Here is an 18,953-nt window from a genome sequence, read left to right on the forward strand (position 1 = left end):
AAGCACGCAACAAAAGAACAAAGCTGGTAGACATATGAAGGATTCACTCTCCCAAGGAGAAACTAGTTGATGTTCTCTTGCAATAGCTTTATCCCATTTGACAGGAATCAGAAAAGAAAAGAAGTTCGAATGAGATATCAAAAGAAACCCCTAAGATACCAAAACATAGCTCCTTCCAGCCTCATATGCCGTCTCACCTCTTTCTTCTCCGGCGACTTGCGAGCAACTCAGCTCATCTCTTTATACTTCGAGTAGTAACCGATGATCCAGACCAGCTATCTTCAAGCTGCAAAACCCCTTTTCTCAATTTTAACGACTCGTGGCTGCTAATATCTCCAATCTATTGGTCCGTGAGTGTGCTATGACTTCCCTTCCTATCCCTCTCGTTGCAACACCTAGCTTCCCCTTCCGCCCCTGCTTCAACTCCCTTGCCACCCCGTCTACTCCCCCTTCTGGTTGCAATTTGGATGTCTCTGTCTTCAAGAATTTAGGGTGATGTGTAGAAGAAGAATGAAGCAGGTTTAAGTTTGTTTTAATGTAAGGGCATATAGGTGTAAGTTCATGTGTGTATAATAGGTGACATGATCAATTAACGGTCTCAATTTCACGGTACTAACGGATGGAACGTAATTGTAAGAATATTAAAAAGTACAAGAGAAGGGCACGTAATTCCTTAAAACCCTTGAATTTCTGTGTAATTTCGACAAACTACAGGGGAGTGGGCATAATTTTTTCTTTTTAAATATTATTTTTAATAAAACAGAAAATCCGTATAAATGCTGTGCGATCGTAGGGTGCATTTTTCTTTTTTTTTTTTTTTTTTTTTTTTTATCTTATATAGTAAATAAGAGAGAGATTTTCTCCCCCACAAAAATATGCTACATATAAAAGGGTGCGATTCAGTGGTGTAAATAGGTTTCGTTCTGGGTAATTGCTCCGGTTCCTTGGCGGTCTGACCCTTTTAGGGTCAGGACAAAAAACCGAACCATTAAAGCCATTGGGTTAGAAAGAATGCAGTCCTTCCGAGAGGGAGACGTGACGAGTTCGAGTTGGTACTCGTAAAGCCGTAAAGGATGTTCCAAACATTTTTTTTTATATAATAATCTTCCAAATATAACCTAAGATTCTTAAACCTCTCTGATTCCGTCACCTTGCAGACCAGTTAAAGAACTGGTCCAAACAGATTTGAAAAGGCCATTCATAAATCATTTATCTTGGATTACGCGTGTTTGTGCGAATCACCGACTAGGTTTTGCACTTTGCCGCCATTAGAGGAAGGGCCGAAGGGGAAGAGAATTTCTGCGATGGAGACGACGACCTCTCTCTCCCGCCTCAATCTCTCAAATGATTCTGCCGTTACGGTTCATGGTTGACCGGATTTTCAGTTATGTGAAGCATCGTTGATATCTGGGTTTGGGATTTCTTAATCACTGCAAGGTATGCCGTATGCCTCTCTCTCTCTTTCTTCTGACTCAATCTCGAAAGAACCGTGGCTGCTTTTCCCTCTCATGGGGAGAACATTCTGGGTTGGATTTGGATATTAGGGGCATACTTTCAGTTCTGTTTGCATTAGTTCTTAAATTCTAATTACATCCGTCAAGTTCTATATTTGATTTCTGATTTCATTTTCATTATCGGTGCCTGGTTTCTTTTTGTCGATTCGATTTTCAGGTACACAATCTTACCATAATCTCCCGCAAATCCTTCGTTTCTTGCTCCAGTCATGGGAGCTGAGTTCCAAAACGAGGGCTTGAAGAAGCTAGAGTACCTGTCCCTTGTCTCAAAGGTACGCACCGAGTTCGAATCCCATCTTGGGTTCGGGGACAAGGTACTGGCCGAGTTCATCACTGATATGGGCAGTAAATGCGAAAACATCAGCGAATTCGACTCCAATCTAAAGGAGAATGGTGCTGAGATGCCTGATTATTTTGTTCGTACTCTCTTCACCATTATCCATGCCATTCTTCCGCCAAAACCCAAATCTGATAAAGATAGTAAGAAGGACGCTTCCAGTGGTAAGATGGCTATGTTTTCGGGTCTTGCAATTGCAGACGATAAGGAGAGGGCCAAGGAAATTGAGAAGGAAATTGAAGAGGAAGCTAAGCAGAAGGATAGAGAGAGAAATAGGGACAGGGACAGAGACAGAGACAGAGAAAGGGTCAGGGATAGAGTTAGAGACAGTAGAAAGGTTATGCACAGAGATGGATATGATCATGAGAGGGACGATAGAAGAAAGCGGCGCGGGTACAAAGATGAATATGATAGAACTGACTCCAGAAGTAGGTCGGGACACAGCCGACGTGACAGAGATAGAAGGGATGAAGATGATGAGAATGTTGACAGTCGGCATGGAGTGGATAGAAGGGCCCATAGAACCCGGCAGAATAGCCGGTACCGTTCAGATGAGCCTGAACTGTACAAGGTTTATGCAGGGCGGGTGTCTAGAGTGATGGAAACGGGTTGCTTTGTTCGGCTGAATGATTTTAGAGGTCAAGAAGGTTTAGTACATGTTTCTCAGATTTCTAGTCGAAGGGTTGCCAATGCTAAGGATATTGTGAAGCGGGACCAGGAGGTGCATGTCAAAGTGATTTCAGTGTCGGGCCAAAAACTAAGTCTTTCAATGAGGGATGTTGATCAGACTACTGGAAAAGATCTCCTCCCGATTAATAAGAGTTCAGATGATGATGATGCTTTGAGGACAAATCCTTCTGACTCAATCCAGGGTCCTAGAACTAGGACAGGGCTTTCAGGGATTAAGATTGTCGAGGAGGCTGATACTATCCCATCACGACGGCCATTAAAGCGAATGAGCTCCCCAGAAATATGGGAAGCAAAGCAACTTGTTGCTGCTGGTGTTCTGGATGTTAGGGAGCATCCTATGTATGATGAAGGAGATGGGTTGCTTCACCAGGAAGAGGTTGCTGAAGAAGAGCTTGAGATTGAGCTGAATGAGGATGAGCCAGCCTTCTTGCAGGGGCAGAGCCGATACTCTACAGACATGTCACCTGTGAAGATCTTCAAGAATCCTGAGGGTTCCTTGAGTCGTGCAGCAGCACTTCAGTCTGCTCTTATCAAGGAGCGAAGAGAGGTACGAGAGCAGCAACAGAGAACTATGCTTGATTCCATCCCAAAGGATCTCAACCGTCCTTGGGAGGATCCAATGCCAGAGACGGGTGAGCGGCATCTTGCACAAGAACTGAGGGGTGTGGGCTTATCAGCCTATGACATGCCAGAATGGAAGAAGGATGCATTTGGGAAGGCACTGACATTTGGCCAGAGATCAGAGCTCTCCATACAGGAACAGAGGCAGAGCTTGCCCATCTACAAATTGAAGAAAGAGCTTATTCAGGCTGTTCATGACAACCAGGTGCTGGTTGTAATTGGGGAGACAGGATCTGGCAAAACCACTCAAGTGACACAATATCTTGCCGAAGCAGGTTACACGATTAAGGGCAAGATTGGATGTACGCAGCCCCGAAGAGTAGCTGCCATGTCCGTTGCTAAGAGGGTAGCAGAAGAGTTCGGGTGTCGTTTGGGGGAGGAAGTTGGCTATGCTATTCGGTTTGAGGATTGCACTGGTCCAGATACTGTCATCAAGTATATGACTGATGGTATGCTTCTCATGGAGATTTTAATTGATGAGAGCCTCTCCCAGTATTCTGTAATCATGCTTGATGAAGCCCATGAGAGGACAATCCACACTGATGTACTGTTTGCATTACTAAAGCAGCTTGTTAAAAGGCGACCTGACCTGAGGTTGATTGTCACTTCTGCCACATTGGATGCAGAGAAGTTCTCTGGATATTTCTTCAACTGTAATATCTTCACCATTCCTGGGAGAACATTTCCAGTTGAGATCCTGTACACAAAACAGCCCGAAAGTGACTACCTAGATGCATCACTGATTACTGTCCTGCAGATTCATTTGACGGAACCAGAAGGCGACATCCTCCTCTTCTTAACTGGTCAAGAAGAGATTGATCATGCGTGTCAGTCTCTTTATGAGAGAATGAAGGGACTAGGGAAGAGTGTGCCAGAACTGATAATATTGCCAGTATACAGTGCCCTTCCAAGTGAGATGCAGTCAAGGATTTTTGATCCTGCTCCTCCTGGGAAGAGGAAGGTGGTTGTGGCTACCAATATTGCAGAGGCTTCTTTGACCATTGATGGAATATTTTATGTCATTGACCCTGGATTTGCTAAGCAGAATGTTTATAATCCTAAGCAAGGCCTTGATTCACTGGTTATAACTCCTATTTCACAAGCATCGTCCAAGCAACGTGCTGGACGTGGTGGGCGGACTGGACCTGGGAAATGCTATCGCCTTTACACTGAAAGTGCTTACCGTAATGAAATGTCACCGACCACTGTTCCTGAGATTCAGAGGATAAATCTTGGTTATACTACACTAACAATGAAGGCCATGGGGATAAATGATCTTCTGTCTTTTGATTTTATGGATTCTCCTCCACCTCAAGCCCTCATCTCTGCCATGGAACAACTGTATAGTCTAGGGGCTTTGGATGAGGAAGGGCTTTTGACGAAATTGGGTAGAAAAATGGCAGAGTTCCCCCTCGATCCACCCTTGTCCAAGATGCTTCTTGTTAGTGTGGACCTTGGATGCAGTGATGAAATTTTAACTATCATTGCCATGATTCAGACGGGAAATATCTTTTACAGGCCTAGGGAGAAACAAGCCCAAGCAGATCAGAAGAGGGCCAAGTTTTTTCAGCCTGAGGGGGACCATCTAACTCTACTTGCTATTTATGAGGCTTGGAAGGCTAAAAATTTTTCTGGACCCTGGTGCTTTGAGAATTTTGTTCAGTCTCGATCTTTGCAAAGGGCTCAGGATGTCAGAAAACAACTTCTGACCATCATGGACAGGTATGAATCTCTATTTTCTTTTACTGCATCTGGTTTTGCTGTTGTTTTTGTTCAACAGAATTAAAAGAAAGGAAAGCAAAAAGATCATCTCTCTATAACTATCACTCATTATCAATTGGTCTTTTTTGGTGGGTTTGTAAATAGTAATTCTGGTGCAAGGTTTTAGAGCTTTATATCTTCTGTGCCATATTTATAGTTAGCACTCTATTTTTATTGGGAATGTGATCTCTAAATCATTATAATGTGTTTTCAGGTATAAATTGGATGTCGTGAGTGCTGGGAAGAATTTCACAAGGATACGGAAGGCGATTACTGCAGGATTCTTCTTCCATGCTGCTAGAAAGGACCCTCTGGAAGGTTATAGGACCTTGGTTGAGAACCAGCCAGTCTATATTCACCCAAGCAGTGCTCTCTTCCAGAGACAGCCAGACTGGGTGATTTACCATGAGTTGGTAATGACTACAAAGGAGTACATGCGTGAGGTCACAGTTATTGACCCCAAATGGCTTGTTGAATTAGCCCCGAGATTCTTCAAGGTTGCTGATCCAACAAAAATGAGCAAACGCAAGCGACAAGAGCGTATTGAACCACTTTATGATAGATATCATGAACCTAACTCTTGGCGTTTAAGTAAACGCCGTGCTTGATTGAACACCTTTCCTTTGTGGGCATCAAGTTTTGTACCTTTTTTTTCTTGTCACTCCTTGTACATATTGTTTCTCTATAATAAAGACACAGATTTATACACGAGGTTTACACACTGATGTAGTGTGTTATGTCCTCGGGCAAAAAAGATGTTTCATTAATGTAGAAGAGAGGGTACAATGGAGATTGCTGATTTACAGCCAAATTGTGGCAAGAAAACTCGTTAAAAAACTCTTACTCGAAAAATCTCCCAATTACAATGCTTGAACAATAAGAATATAATATATTATATCTCTCCAAATTATGGGTCGATCCATCGGATTGTGTTCGATCGGGTTGAATCGTACTATTCTGGTGAAAGTTCAGTTGGAACAATTCATCAGATGTAAAAAAAACTGTACAAAGGCTTTTTTGTATCCATTACTAACAATCAAATGAAATAGCATTAGTTTACCCCACGTCATTGCAGCTGTTGTAAAATGTAAACCCAATTAGATATCCCTTCATCAAAGTAATAGCATCTGTCACTCCACTTCAGAATTAATGATGTCAATGGGACCAACTGCATTTCACTTCACTCATAAATTGATTTGTTTTGAATTTCCTTTCCATTTGTCTGCACCTGGTGATGATTCAGGATTAACTCATCTCCAATGATGCATTTTGGAATGCTGTATTTGAATTTGGATCCATGATTTTCACCGCAGAAGGCCAAAAGACCCAAAACTATATTGTTTGGATTCCATTTCCCAAGTTGGTTTTGATTAGTCTTTGGTTATGGGTCTTGAGTTACTGAGTATCAGATTCACCCATTGAACAATTATTTGCTTTTTATCTCCAAATCTGATGAAAGGACCTTTTGTAGAAGACATTTCTATGCTAATCTCCAACCATATTGTGGTAACAGTAACTGGAGAAGACGAAAATTCGAAAAAATGAAGAGGTTTAGGGCTGAATCCACTAACCCACTAGAGTCTATATTGGAGTTCTACCCCCACCACCCCCCCCCAAAAAAAAAAAAAGTCTATATTGGAGTGTCTCATTACATAAATGTCCTCATAATTTTTTATTATTTAATTTCTTGTTTAATTACTGATATTATAAATATTACTAATAAAATTATTACTTTATTATACTTTTATAATCAGATATAATCGGAACAGATAATATTTTGCCTGAAATTGAAATATCCATATCCACGTCCCATTATTTGAACGGATTCAAATAGTTTCTGAAAACTGATTTTTTTTTTTTTTTTTTGTATATGAAATTTCCATACCAACTAGATATAATATGAAGGGATGCATGGAGTAAATGGAGATAAGATCGTTGGATGGGAGGCATGACATGAGGCCATGAGGTGGTTACACAGGGAGTTGAGACTCCACCAGCATTCGACATCTGTCTCTAACGGTCGTCTCGTCAAACACTTGAAAACTAACGAAAAACCACCTCCACACTAAATTCGGAGCTCTCATCATTTTTACTGAGTCTTCCACCACCAGCAAATCCGCAACAATCACACCTGTTCTTGTTCTGATTAATGCTCTGCTGTTTTCTGTTTCAGTTTCGATTTCCATTTTGTTTTCTCATCTGGGTTGTCAACGTTCAAATCTCTCTCTCTCTCTCTCTCTCTCTCTCTCTCTCATTTTTAGTTTAAACCTGCATCGACATGAGCATCAGCGACTTCCTCTCCTCGTTATTCGTCTGTGACTTTCTGTATCTTTCTCATCTCACATTGGATCTGTAAGATGACCGTGAAGGGCGGCACAAGCCAGGCGTGTGCTGCGTGCAAGTACCAAAGGAGGAAGTGCGCGGCCGATTGTCCTCTTGCACCATATTTCCCTCCAGACCAGCCCAAGACCTTCCAGAATGCACACAGACTTTTCGGTGTAAGCAACATCCTCAAGATATTGAAGCAGCTGAGCCCAACTCAAAAGAACGACGCCATGTGTTCCATCATTTTCCAATCCAACATGCGCGAGAAATTCCCTGTCCATGGCTGCTATGGTATCGTCTGTGAATTCAGGTTCCAGATTGAGCAGCTCCAGCAGGAACTCCTTGCCGTCCAGGCACAACTTGCCTATTATCAACACCACCACCTATCCTCTGGCTCTCCCCCACACCATTCTCCATCTTCACAATTACAATTGGGTATGGCTACCTCGCCGTCACCCAACAATACTCTTTCACTTTTCCACCATCAGCCTTTCAATGCTATGCCCATCAATGTAAACAATGCCAATAATGCTTACAATACATCTGTTTACGACGAATCCAAGGACAACATAGTAGTGAATCATATGTTGATTCAGAATCAGAATCCTTATAACAACATTGCAGCCAACACTATCAGCAACAATAATTCAGCAACCGCAGCAAGTCAATCCCCATTCCTTGTCTCACAAGCACTTCCTATCATACAAGAACCAACAGAAGCTCCACGAGACTATGATGAAATCCCTCCATTTTTTGACACCATTGATGATAGACAATCTTACATAGATTCCAAAGAGGCCTATGATTCAAGGTACAAACCTATCACACATAATTTGGATTAAGATACAAATTATATACAAACCAATAAAAAGAAAAGAAGGGTTCTTAGTTTTCTGTTGGCATCTTACTATTACAGTATTACTAATGTAATGGTTTCTCTGAATAGCAGCTCAGAGGATTCATTAAAGGGTACGACACAACCGATCGAGCATGTTCAAGAGAATGAACTGAAGAGTGCAGCTGCATGTTTCAGGTTCACCACCAGTGTCTAATTGACGGAATAGAGCAACCAAGTGAGAATTGTCAGAGTGGACTCAACAATTTTAAATGTGATTCCCAACCCCTCCCCCCTTTTTTTTCTCTTTCATCTCTTTAAATTTTTCTCACTCCTTAAATCATTTAGATAAGACGGCATTCCATAATTTTGGTAAATTTTCTACAATCATTCATGTACTTATTTATAAATAAATATAATAAATATGGATAATAATCTTTAGTGATGTATGGAGATTTTTTTCAAAGACTCCTTCAGTTCTCATTATTAATGCAGTTAATGGTTGATCAAATGTCTCTTCTTTTTTGGATACCTAGAAATGGCAAACTTCTCTCACACATCTCTCTCTCTTTCCTACCTCCTTCATATACTACCAAATAATTGTACTTCTTTGGGGTATTCTTTAAAGATTCTGCTGAGGTTTGTGCACTGATCTGATGACAGAAGTTACTTTTCTATCCAAAATGGCGACCCGAAATTCGTTCCAATACTGAAAGAGGAGATGGATGGAGATATTAAATGCCAAAGTCAACCTAGAGGGGAGAGAATAGAGATCATTCAGAGTTCTAATATGACAGAATTTAGTCATTCCTTGGCTGGCAGGCAAGATAGGCAATGCAACAGCAGTATAGCACCAGCAATGAGTTGTTGCAGGAAATAAAAGGTCTCTACAGAGTTCAAATTCAAATGATATAGCTACAAATGCCTTTGTTTCCTCCCACATTCGATTGCTGGAGTTGTTATATTGGCTAGCTGCAGCAATAGTAGAGGCAACAGCACTGGAACACCACCACCACCACTACCAAGGCACCACCAGCATAAATGAAGAAAGCAACGCAAAAGTTTTGTAAATTTATCAGAAGAGCTGCTGGAATCCCTGGAAGTGGAGTATCAGTGGTAGGCTTACTCTAGTTCTCATTTCATTTACTTTATGTGCAACAGTTGATACCAGAATGTTTCACATAAATGCAGAAGAGATGCATACCTTTGTCTGGAACTTGATCTTTGGTGGACTGAAGGGATAATCTTCAGGGATCTCGATAAAGAGAAAATAGACCCCATCCTCAATTAGGGTACCGGGAGGCCCCATGGTTGCTGTTTGACCCTTAAAAAGATATAATCACCATCAAGCCCACAGCTACAGTGAGTGAAGGGATTCATATTTATTACTTCAATCTCCTGCTTGAGTCTCTGTGTTGCAGGCTAGTATTTTATCAGTGGAACATGTGTTTAGTAAGTTGCAGAACTTGATTGAGAAATTTCTGGATCCGCTGCAGAGCAGTAAACTCCGAATGAGAACAAAACATGAGAAAAGCGCAATGGCTGTATTAATTCTCACAGGGGGAAGAAAGATTAGCAATGCAAGATGTTAACTCAAACAAAGACAATTGGGCAGAACTTGAATGAAATCTTAAGGACATAATGCTCCTCATGAAAGTAGAGGCAGATTAGTCAAACCAAATATCTTTCTAACAAAACCCAACAAGCTCTAGGCCTATGGCACCAGCTTACACATTTTAGTTGCAGATTGAATCTGTTTTCATGCTAAGAGGAACCCTGCTCTGTTAATTTCCTGATAGACAAGTACAGATGAAGGCATTGGATTAGGATGCAAAAACACTTCATCTAGTAAAAACAACAGAAGCATACCATAATACCCTTCAGTTCTTCACATCACCACTAGCGGAAAAACATTACACCCATTTCAACTACTAATAGTGCCATGCATTCCAAAATATTTGTACCTAAAAGGGCTTTGCCAGGTTTATAAAAAGAGATGGGAGAGTGATGCTTACCAGAGCAGGAGAAGGAACGCAATGTCGCAACGTCGCAACAGCGAGGAGGTTGGAGAAGAGGACTCATAGGAGATCCAGACGCCCAAACCTACAAGAGGAAAACAAAACTCGTTGACAAAAACCCATCATATAAATTAGAGACGTACCAGTGAAAGAGAGATGGGATAGAGAAACAGTGAAGGGGAAAATAAAGTGGGAGAGGGAGACGGCAGCACGCACGACACCGGTAAGAGGACCAGCAATGGAGTCAGAGAAGAAGACTAAAGATATAGAGAATTGTGAGAGGAGAACATGCCTTCTGCAGTTTCAGTTCTCATAGAGGAGAGCATGCAAACGTCGAATTCCATGATTTTTATTTATTCTGTTTTTTCAAATGTTTTCCTATAACAGAGACGGTTTCATTTTCGTTTCTAAATTCCTAAATTTGTGTTCCAGAGGACTGGTTCGTTCGGCAAGAACAAAAAGAACGATCTGACGTTACCAAACGTGTTTCTGTTCTATTTTTTATTCCCGAAGAACAAAACAGCAAAACACTCTGCAGGAACATTACATAATGCAGCCCTAGTGAGTCAGTGACTTTCTATTCATTTTCCCCAGTAACGAAATCTAATGCCTAATTGAAAACATTATCAACCAATGTTTCTTTTTCCAAGTGCGTCAGTATTGCCACTGCCGTCTGACAATTTTCATATCAAATGCCAAAACTTTCTTATGCTCCTCCCTTCCTTACCCCTCCCCAATCCCCCAAAATAGAAATAAAATAAAAGAGCAGGGCAGATAGATTGACGTGAAAGTTTCTTTTGGTCTATTGTATGATGACTCTTCGTCTGACAGCCAACAAAAAAGAAAGACTCTTTGTCAAACATATTAGATGGAATGAGGGAAGAAAAAGGGAACACAAAGATGATCATAAGAGCTTCATGCTTTGTACAGCGAAATGTTATGCAAATCTTTAAACATGCATCTCAAGTGAATAACCAAATAGAATGCCGAGATGAATTAACCGACAGGAATAAGAAACATAAAAATTAAATTGCATATTATTACATAATATTAATATGTATATAAGGACGAACATACACAAAAGACATGTGAGGAGTGAATCTTGTGGACTCGGAGAGGGTGAAGACTCACATAATTCACATAACCATTCATAGTAACAAGGACAATATCTGGAAGAGATAACAATAGCTTCTTAATATATTGAATGTATTGATAAAATTACAATTGCTGGAATGAAATTTCAATATATTGTTATCCCAGTAAATACTTAAAAGTATAGAAAACAATATTTTGCCAAGACTCATAATTTCCACACATTGGGAAGGACAATCTACTTTCATCGCTGAAAATAGGCTTAACTCATATCTGTCCAAAATGAATACAAAAAAATCTTGCCATGGATGAAAGACCAACATTAAAATAAATTTACATTCCTCAACATACAAGTAAATGGGATCCCTAACTCTGCACAGTACAAAACATTGACTGGTAGACAATAAGGATGTAGAAGGAACATTGTTATGGTCAATATCCTTAACCAGCAATCAAATTCCCTCCTCATGGCTTGCAAAATGTTGTATTCTTCTGCATATAACCAGCTTATAAAACCTTCTTGTCCTCAAGAACAATACGAATGCAACAACAGACCCCAAAAGGGTAACCGACGCCATAATGAGAAAGGATAACATAAAACAGTGAGCACCGCTGCATGTGCTCCCACCATCAGATGCTTCCTTGTCATAAATATACCCAACTACCCTCACAGACAGAATATAAGATCCAACCGGACTTGCAATGGAGATGGTGTTGAATATGGTGCCCATATGCCGAACACCAAATATCTCTGAGGTGATGGTGGGCATCAATGACCACTGTGAACCATAACAGACACCCACCAATACTGAGCCAGCATATAAAGCCCCAGGCAGCCCAGTGGCAATCACTGCATGGCCAATGCTCATGGATGCTAGAGTAATGACCATGAATAATGGCCTTGCCCAGCCTCTCAGATGCAAGAAATAATCAGATATGTACCCAGCTCCAAAACGGCCAACAAAATTCCAGATGCTCCAGAGAGAAACCAAAGTACTCATTTCCACACTACTGTAACCCAGAGATCCTCCTATTTGGCTGATGTTATTTACAGTGGCCAGTCCTGAGCCCATACCACATGACATAGTGATAAACAGCATCCAGAAATTCCCTGTGCGCATGGCTTGCAAGAGATTCAATTCTTCTTCCCGTAGGGTTATCCTCTTATCATTGGTAATCAATTCGTGATCCACATCACTGGGCACCTCTTGATAACCAACAGGATCATGTGCCACATATGTCTTCTTGGCTTCTAGTGGATTTGGTTCATCCATAAATCGGGTCCTCTCAAGTGACGAAGTCTGCAATAACCTCTGGCTGTCTCTCAGCTGGGCTCCAATTGCAACGCTAAGAGGGGAGGAAAGCGAAAGGAGGAGGACTACAAATGCAAGTATGCGTGCCCACAATTTCAGACTTATGACGTTTTCCAAAATAATTATGACCATAAGATAAGCAGCAGTAATAAGAGCAATAACTGAGAAACCATTCAAGAGCTTCTTGTCATCTCCTGTGTTGGTATGATAGATTCTCACAAGACACATGAGTATGAAGGGGACAACTGTTGGTAACAGTGCAAGCATGAGAAGAAAAGAGCTTGGATTGCCCTCATATATTGTGTCATAAACTTGAATTAGTATTGCTCCACTCAGACCAAGAAAGCCCTAATAGAGAAAGATGGTTAGCACTGTTTAAAAATTAGCACTACAAAGACCCAAACAAGATACAGGAGGCATAAGAATTTCAATATAGAGGCCTTATTATAACATATATCAATCAGTAGTTTGATAAGTATCCTAAAATACCTCACATATCCTGTGTTATTTAACAGAGTTGGCAAAAGGGTGGTCTTCATAAGGTGAGCAATGCTCTTCAAGACACTATTTTGCAGATACCAATTATCGATCCTAGTATAGGTAGTACGATCAATAAACAAGTCCAGCAAGAGAAATGATTCCACCAAAAGACAGGTAAGAATTTCTTATTTCCTGTTTCAGCAGCTAGTAGCTCGGAACAGAGTAAGTTGGGCAAGAAAAGGATGCACTCTTCCACAATGAAATAGGAGCACAAACTGTCATGGCAAAGGTTAGTATATGAGAACGGTGAGTAGAAATAATCAGAAATCATGAGATTTATAATGTACAGTTCTAAGCGGGAGCTCAAATTTTACGGAATAAATTAAAATTTATGTTAAGAGTATCAACAAATATTTTCGTTCTGCATTCTGGAACCGTTACCTATGTCAGAGAAAGTGCAACGACAGAAAAGGTTTTTTTTTTTTTTTGGTTGGGGGCGCGGGGGGGGGGAAGGGCGGGGAAGATAAAAATTAAGAAAAGAAAAGAAATGGAAGCTCTTCAAATTTAAGCTTGAACCAATCAAATTTCTCCATAATCGCAACATGAATTCGTGCAAGGATATGCTTAATCACTTCGAATTACAAGGACTGGCACAATTTATTGAGTCGATAAATCAATTAGATCTTCTACCCAAAAAAAAATCTAATCAATTAGATCCTCCACCAGGAAACCAAACAGAAAAAATGAAGAGACTAACCTTCATGATGCCGACGATGGTGCCACTATAATCGGGGAAGTTTTGGACGGCTGTGACGACATCGGCAGTGTTGAAGAAGGTCTGAGCATGAGCTGCAAGAAACATGAAGAAGCACATGAGCGGGACAGGCGGGCGAGGAATGATTCCGGTGACCGAAAGCCATATAAAGAAGTAACCCATAAAGCATTGGATCGCTCCGGTCGCATGAACAACCCATGGCCCGCGAATCCAATAACAGGAGGCAGAAGAAGATGACGATGATGATGATGATGAATGAGAAGGTGAAGAAGGGATTGCGACGGCGGAGTAAAGTAGGCCGGAGAGAAGACCAGCGTTAGCTCCGATATCTTTGAAGACCGCAATGGAATCGAGGGTGGATTGATCGTAATTCTGACTGGATTTCAGTATGGGTGAATAAATACCGAAAGCGTAGGAGGAGCCACTGGTGCACTGTATCCATATGCTGGCAACGGTTGCTACCCATTTGTTTCCGGCGTTCATCTTTCTGTTCTCAACCTCAACCTCTGGCAGTCTGGCTTCTACCCTTCAGCTTCCCAACCCCAATGACCCTCTCTGCTCCATCATTAATCAGATAAGTGATGAACTGTCACATTAATTATGCGCCCAACCTATTTACCGGAATACCCATGAGAAAAATGAGCTTCTGTTTCGATTATTGATGTGCTGAATCTCATGATTAAAGGAGTTCGCCATCACCATCTTCTGCAGTTCCACTTCTCATCTGCCCCAAAGCTAGGTCTAGGTACAGAATCTCGTAGTCATCCTTGCTTCTTCACCCATTTTTATACTTTTATTTTTAATCTCTCCCAAATCTATGTCCAGGTACAGAATCTCGTAGTCATTCTTGCTACTTCAGTCTGCCAAATCTATGTCTAGGTACAGAATCTCGTAGTCATTCTTGCTACTCCTGAGGTGAACATGATCCATTGTTCGTTTCGTAAGAGGGTGTTTGGTTCGGTAAATCCTCAGGATGACATTCTTTAGAATGATAATTTTTAATTTTTTGAGTTGTTTGGTTCCACTAGGATGACCCTCATAAGTGATGGTCCTACTTCCCATGAATGACCAATATACAAAGAATGTCCTTCAAATATGAGTTTATGTCAAGACAAACTCATATTTGAGCAACCATCTCAACTCTTAATATAAAAGGGGAAAGTGGGAAGACATTCTACGGACGCCTCTAACCGAGAGTCCAAACCCGCGATATTGTGAAGAAGTTTGCCCTGTTCGTTTCTCTGTTCGATACCCTCTCACCGAGAGTCCACCGCCGGCAACTGGTAAGCTCTCTCTCTCACTCTTTCTCGTTTTCTCTGTCTACCTCTCTCGATTTCGATTTCATGGAGTTGTAGGGCTAGGTTTTTAAAACCAGAAGCTCTCTATTTCGATTTCATGGAGTTGTAGGGTTTTAGGTTTTTAAAGTTTATGTCTTGACTTTTGTTTTCTGAAATTGATAATCTTCTTCTGCAGATTCACCGCCTGTTGACCACAAGCCTCGCCTGGTTCTGGTTGTTCGGAGGTAAGTCTCTCTTTGTCTTCTTTTTTTTTTTTTTTTTTTCTTGAATCCTATTCTTCTCTCATGAAAATCTGATTTGGGTTTTGAAAGATTTGGGGGTTTTCTGTTAGAGATGTTAATGGGAGAGACTACGATTTGGGGGTTTTCCGTTTGAGACGTTTGAAGTTTGCAGAAAACCAGAGATGGTAGCTATTGATTTCTTCCTCTACCTGCTTCAAGTTTCATTTTCACTTTCAGATTTCTCTTCTTCTTCTTCTTCTTCCTACAATTTTAATTCCTACCCAATTCACAACAATGGAGATTGAAGCTTCAAAATTCAAGACGTAAGAAGAAGTCCGCATTCCACCAAAGAGAGGGCAGATCAAAAGAAGGATCTTTACTGGGTTGGTCAGCTCTGTACTGACAGTAGCATCCCCTAACTGCGTGGGACAGGGGAAAAGCAAAGATGTCAACCCAGTGCATTTAGTTCCATCTCCTCTGCAACCTCACCTACAAGCGCTTATGGTTCAGAGGATTATTCCTAGTCCCTACGGGTTACAAGCATACAGACAAAACCCCAATTAATAGATAGAACATGTTCTCCCCTGCCTCTCACCTGCTTTGTTCCATAACTTATTTTCAGTTTCTAGTGTTGGTCTTCCTCTTCTTCCTGCACTTAATTTTCTTTCTCTTCCATTCTATCAAAAAGAGAACCGATCCTTACCATTTCTTCTTACCTTCTTCTGCTGTCTTTCTTCCATGGTAGTCCTACATAAGAGTTTGAGAGAGCTATTGTTGAGATGCAAGGGCCCCTGAATTTTCTTTGTTTGGTAGTGAGTTATAACCATTGGTGCTTTTAGTTTTGTTCAGAGTAGGGGTATCGAAAGATGGGTTCTGTTCTGATCTCTGAATGAATCAATTTGTGGATTCTTTACCTCAAAATGAAATTTCATCAAGTCATAGATATAAACTTGGGATTATTGTAAGTTGAATCCATAATTTCATCAAGTCATAGATATAAGCCTAAGGTGTTTGAACACTACATGAAGAATATCGAAGATTGTGGTCAAGACTGACAAGGTGATGTAATATTTACTCGAATTTAGCCTTATGTTTTCATTCGTTTGTGACTTATATGGGCTCCCTTTGGGTTTGGATTAACGTTGAGCTTACCTTGAAAAAAAAAATTCCTTTTGGTGTTTTGATCTGTTTCTTCTTTTTCAAGATGTATGTTGTTGAACCTATGCTATTGCTTGTATTGCTTTGAACGAGAAGATTGGTTTTGAATTGAATTGAATTATGTATTTTATGCTTATTGGCACTAAAAAGGGCTTACGGATCTGGAGATTTACGAAATTTGAAATTTATGCTTATGTAGTTTATCTCTTTAGGGTAGATTTCTGCCTTTTCTTTCTCTTTTTGTGAGTGCTATAGGGGTCTTCTTATGGAAATTTGAAATTGTTCTTGGGAAATTCATGGTCGTGTGGTACTTGAAATCACTTCAGTGATGGTTAAGGTAATTTAACATAATGCAAATGAGGGTTCTTAGGATTTATTTCCTGATGGTTTTGGAAATTTTGCTTGTTGATCTTTGCTTTTGCATGGTCTGTTAATCTAGATTCTGTCATGAATCTCGTGAGTTGGAGACGGGGAACTAAAGATTGAGGTTAGTATCAGTGTTGTGATACATGTAGCAATATACTAATTGCACTTTGAAGTTAAAATATAGTCCAGAGTGTGTCTTCTTACATGAGGAGCTTACTAGAGGTGTAAATGAGTTGTCTTTAACTAGGTACTCGTATTGTCAAGTTTGATATTCTACTAGAAAACATTTACTATTATGTGAGGCATGGGTTAAAATATAAATGTGTTTAAGGTATGTGTATGCATCAATATACCATGACCTGTTGTTAATTGGAAATTGCTATCTGTCTCAGCATTTGGCTTTCTATCATTTTTTTAAAGTAAATATAAGGCTTTACTTACCTTGATTCCTTATGGAATTTCGCTATGTCATGTAATTTAAAAACAACGGAACATGAGATATTTAATAGTTTTTGAGTGGGATGGAGGTAAAGATTCAGTAAATGATTATGTACTTATTTCAATAATTGTCATGCAACATAAACTGAACGATCGTTCTCCATTGTAAGTTTCTATATTTTGGTCAATTCTTTGCGGCAATTGTGTCATACAAATTCTCTATCTTTGTCTCACGCCTGGCTGATGATCCTGCCAATAAAAAAAAATGATACGAAAGCTGAAAACCATGCTTCATCTAGTAGCAACACTGGGCTTAGAGTACTAGGCATATGCATTGGGGTTGTGGTTGTTGTAGCCTTATCTGTATTCCTATTTAAGCTATGGCAGAAGAAGAAGAGAGAAGAAAAACATGTGCGCCTTTTGAGGTTATTTGAAGAGGATGATGAGCTTGAGCTTGGCCTTGGGGATTGAAGTATGTTCTTATTTATACTATGACTGTAATTTTGTTGAGACAAGTTATATAATAAACATCTGGACCAGATCATCAATAGATTTAGCTGTTTCTTCTTTTTGTTTTGTCATTCTATATGACGTCCATACCAGATTATAACATGTTTTTTGGCAGATGGTTTTTTGGGGTATCTTTTGAAATTAATGAAAATTCTGGTTGTAGTTGTTGATTCTTGACCACTTTATGTATTTTTCTTTCCATGCGATTCTTATTTAATTGCTGAGAGGACAAGCGGCTAATATGAAAGTTCATATTATCTTCTTTATTCCTTTGCTGTGGATAAACCATGTTTTTTACAGTATATTAAATATATGTGTCTTAATATTGTGAGGAAGAGTATGGGGGATGAGATCATGTGTATTATGCCTTTGATTTGAAAACAAGTTCGGATTAATTCTAGTCCAACTCTATTATGTTGTCCATAACCTTAATTGGACAAGGGAAAGCCAAGATTTAATAGGGTCAAAGTAGTGAGAAAAGACAATGATGCTTATAATTTAATAGAAGATATGACCTTAGGAGCGAAATAATGGAAGAAGATCTATTAGTTTGATTAGGCATAGGTTTGTTCACAACCATGCATGGTGCAAAATCGTGTCTTCACCGATGGATGGGGTGATGTGCCATGTACTATACACAATTTTCCCCATCCAACTGTTGAAGGTACAATTGTGAATCATGCACGATCATGCCAAAAACATTTTGACAAAATATATTCTATATTTATCATGCCAATTTTTATGGAAAAATCTATTATTTATTTCCTTTAAAAATATTATACTTACCATACATCATTGCAAATACATTGTAATCATTCATATGACTCTTATTTGTCATATGAAAGAATGATGTTGCATATCCGACCGTTGAATATTTAATAAAGAAGTTAAAGTTAATCACATGTCAAATTTTAGTTTCAAAAAATCATAAGAATGAAGCATTTTAGTTTAATTCAAACAGTTTTATAGGAAGAATTACTACACAGGATTAGGGTAACCAAACAGTTTTACAGTAAGAATCGCTACACAGATTTAGGATAACCAAACAGTTTTACAGCAAAAATCACTACACAGATTTATGGTAACCAAACAGTTTTCCAGTAAGAAACATGTACCAGCCTTAAGGCAACCAAACAAATTTTCAGCAAAAAACATAATTCAGAAGAATGTTTATCAAAATATTGACATTCATATCCGATAC

The 18,953-nt window shown here is 39.8% G+C and overlaps 3 protein-coding genes and 1 long non-coding RNA gene across 5 annotated transcripts; 3 read left to right on the forward strand and 1 right to left on the reverse strand.

Annotated features, from left to right (window-relative positions):
* Positions 1-1,168: 1,168 nt before the first annotated feature.
* LOC122077096 (probable pre-mRNA-splicing factor ATP-dependent RNA helicase DEAH5) lies at positions 1,169-5,791 on the forward strand. Its single transcript, XM_042642890.1, has 3 exons — positions 1,169-1,437; positions 1,672-4,884; positions 5,138-5,791. The coding sequence occupies exons 2-3, from the start codon at positions 1,724-1,726 to the stop codon at positions 5,529-5,531; spliced, it is 3,555 nt and encodes a 1,184-aa protein (XP_042498824.1). The 5' UTR covers positions 1,169-1,437; positions 1,672-1,723; the 3' UTR covers positions 5,532-5,791.
* Positions 5,792-6,936: 1,145 nt separating this feature from the next.
* On the forward strand, positions 6,937-9,655 carry LOC122075133 (LOB domain-containing protein 27-like). Of its 2 annotated transcripts, XR_006139193.1 has the most exons (3): positions 6,937-8,059; positions 8,195-8,357; positions 8,747-9,655. XR_006139193.1 is itself a non-coding variant. In XM_042640043.1 (2 exons), exons 1-2 carry the CDS (start codon positions 7,281-7,283, stop codon positions 8,298-8,300), a joined length of 882 nt encoding a protein of 293 aa, XP_042495977.1. In that variant the 5' UTR covers positions 6,940-7,280; the 3' UTR covers positions 8,301-8,644. The 2 variants fall into 2 exon arrangements, 1 of the variants encoding a protein (XP_042495977.1); XM_042640043.1 differs by lacking the exon at positions 8,747-9,655 and having other exon boundaries at positions 6,940-8,059; positions 8,198-8,644.
* A 1,616-nt stretch (positions 9,656-11,271) lies between these two features.
* On the reverse strand, positions 11,272-14,525 carry LOC122077476 (protein NUCLEAR FUSION DEFECTIVE 4-like). Its single transcript, XM_042643425.1, has 2 exons — positions 13,744-14,525; positions 11,272-12,854 (listed from the first exon to the last, which is right to left on the reverse strand). The coding sequence occupies exons 1-2, from the start codon at positions 14,242-14,244 to the stop codon at positions 11,646-11,648; spliced, it is 1,710 nt and encodes a 569-aa protein (XP_042499359.1). The 5' UTR covers positions 14,245-14,525; the 3' UTR covers positions 11,272-11,645.
* A 370-nt stretch (positions 14,526-14,895) lies between these two features.
* On the forward strand, positions 14,896-18,021 carry LOC122075375. Its single transcript, XR_006139234.1, has 2 exons — positions 14,896-15,044; positions 15,235-18,021. It is a non-coding gene; the product is annotated as an uncharacterized LOC122075375 (long non-coding RNA).
* Positions 18,022-18,953: the final 932 nt, after the last annotated feature.

The sequence above is a fragment of the Macadamia integrifolia genome, chromosome 4 (genome assembly GCF_013358625.1).
Source record: "Macadamia integrifolia cultivar HAES 741 chromosome 4, SCU_Mint_v3, whole genome shotgun sequence".
Taxonomy (NCBI): domain Eukaryota; kingdom Viridiplantae; phylum Streptophyta; class Magnoliopsida; order Proteales; family Proteaceae; genus Macadamia; species Macadamia integrifolia.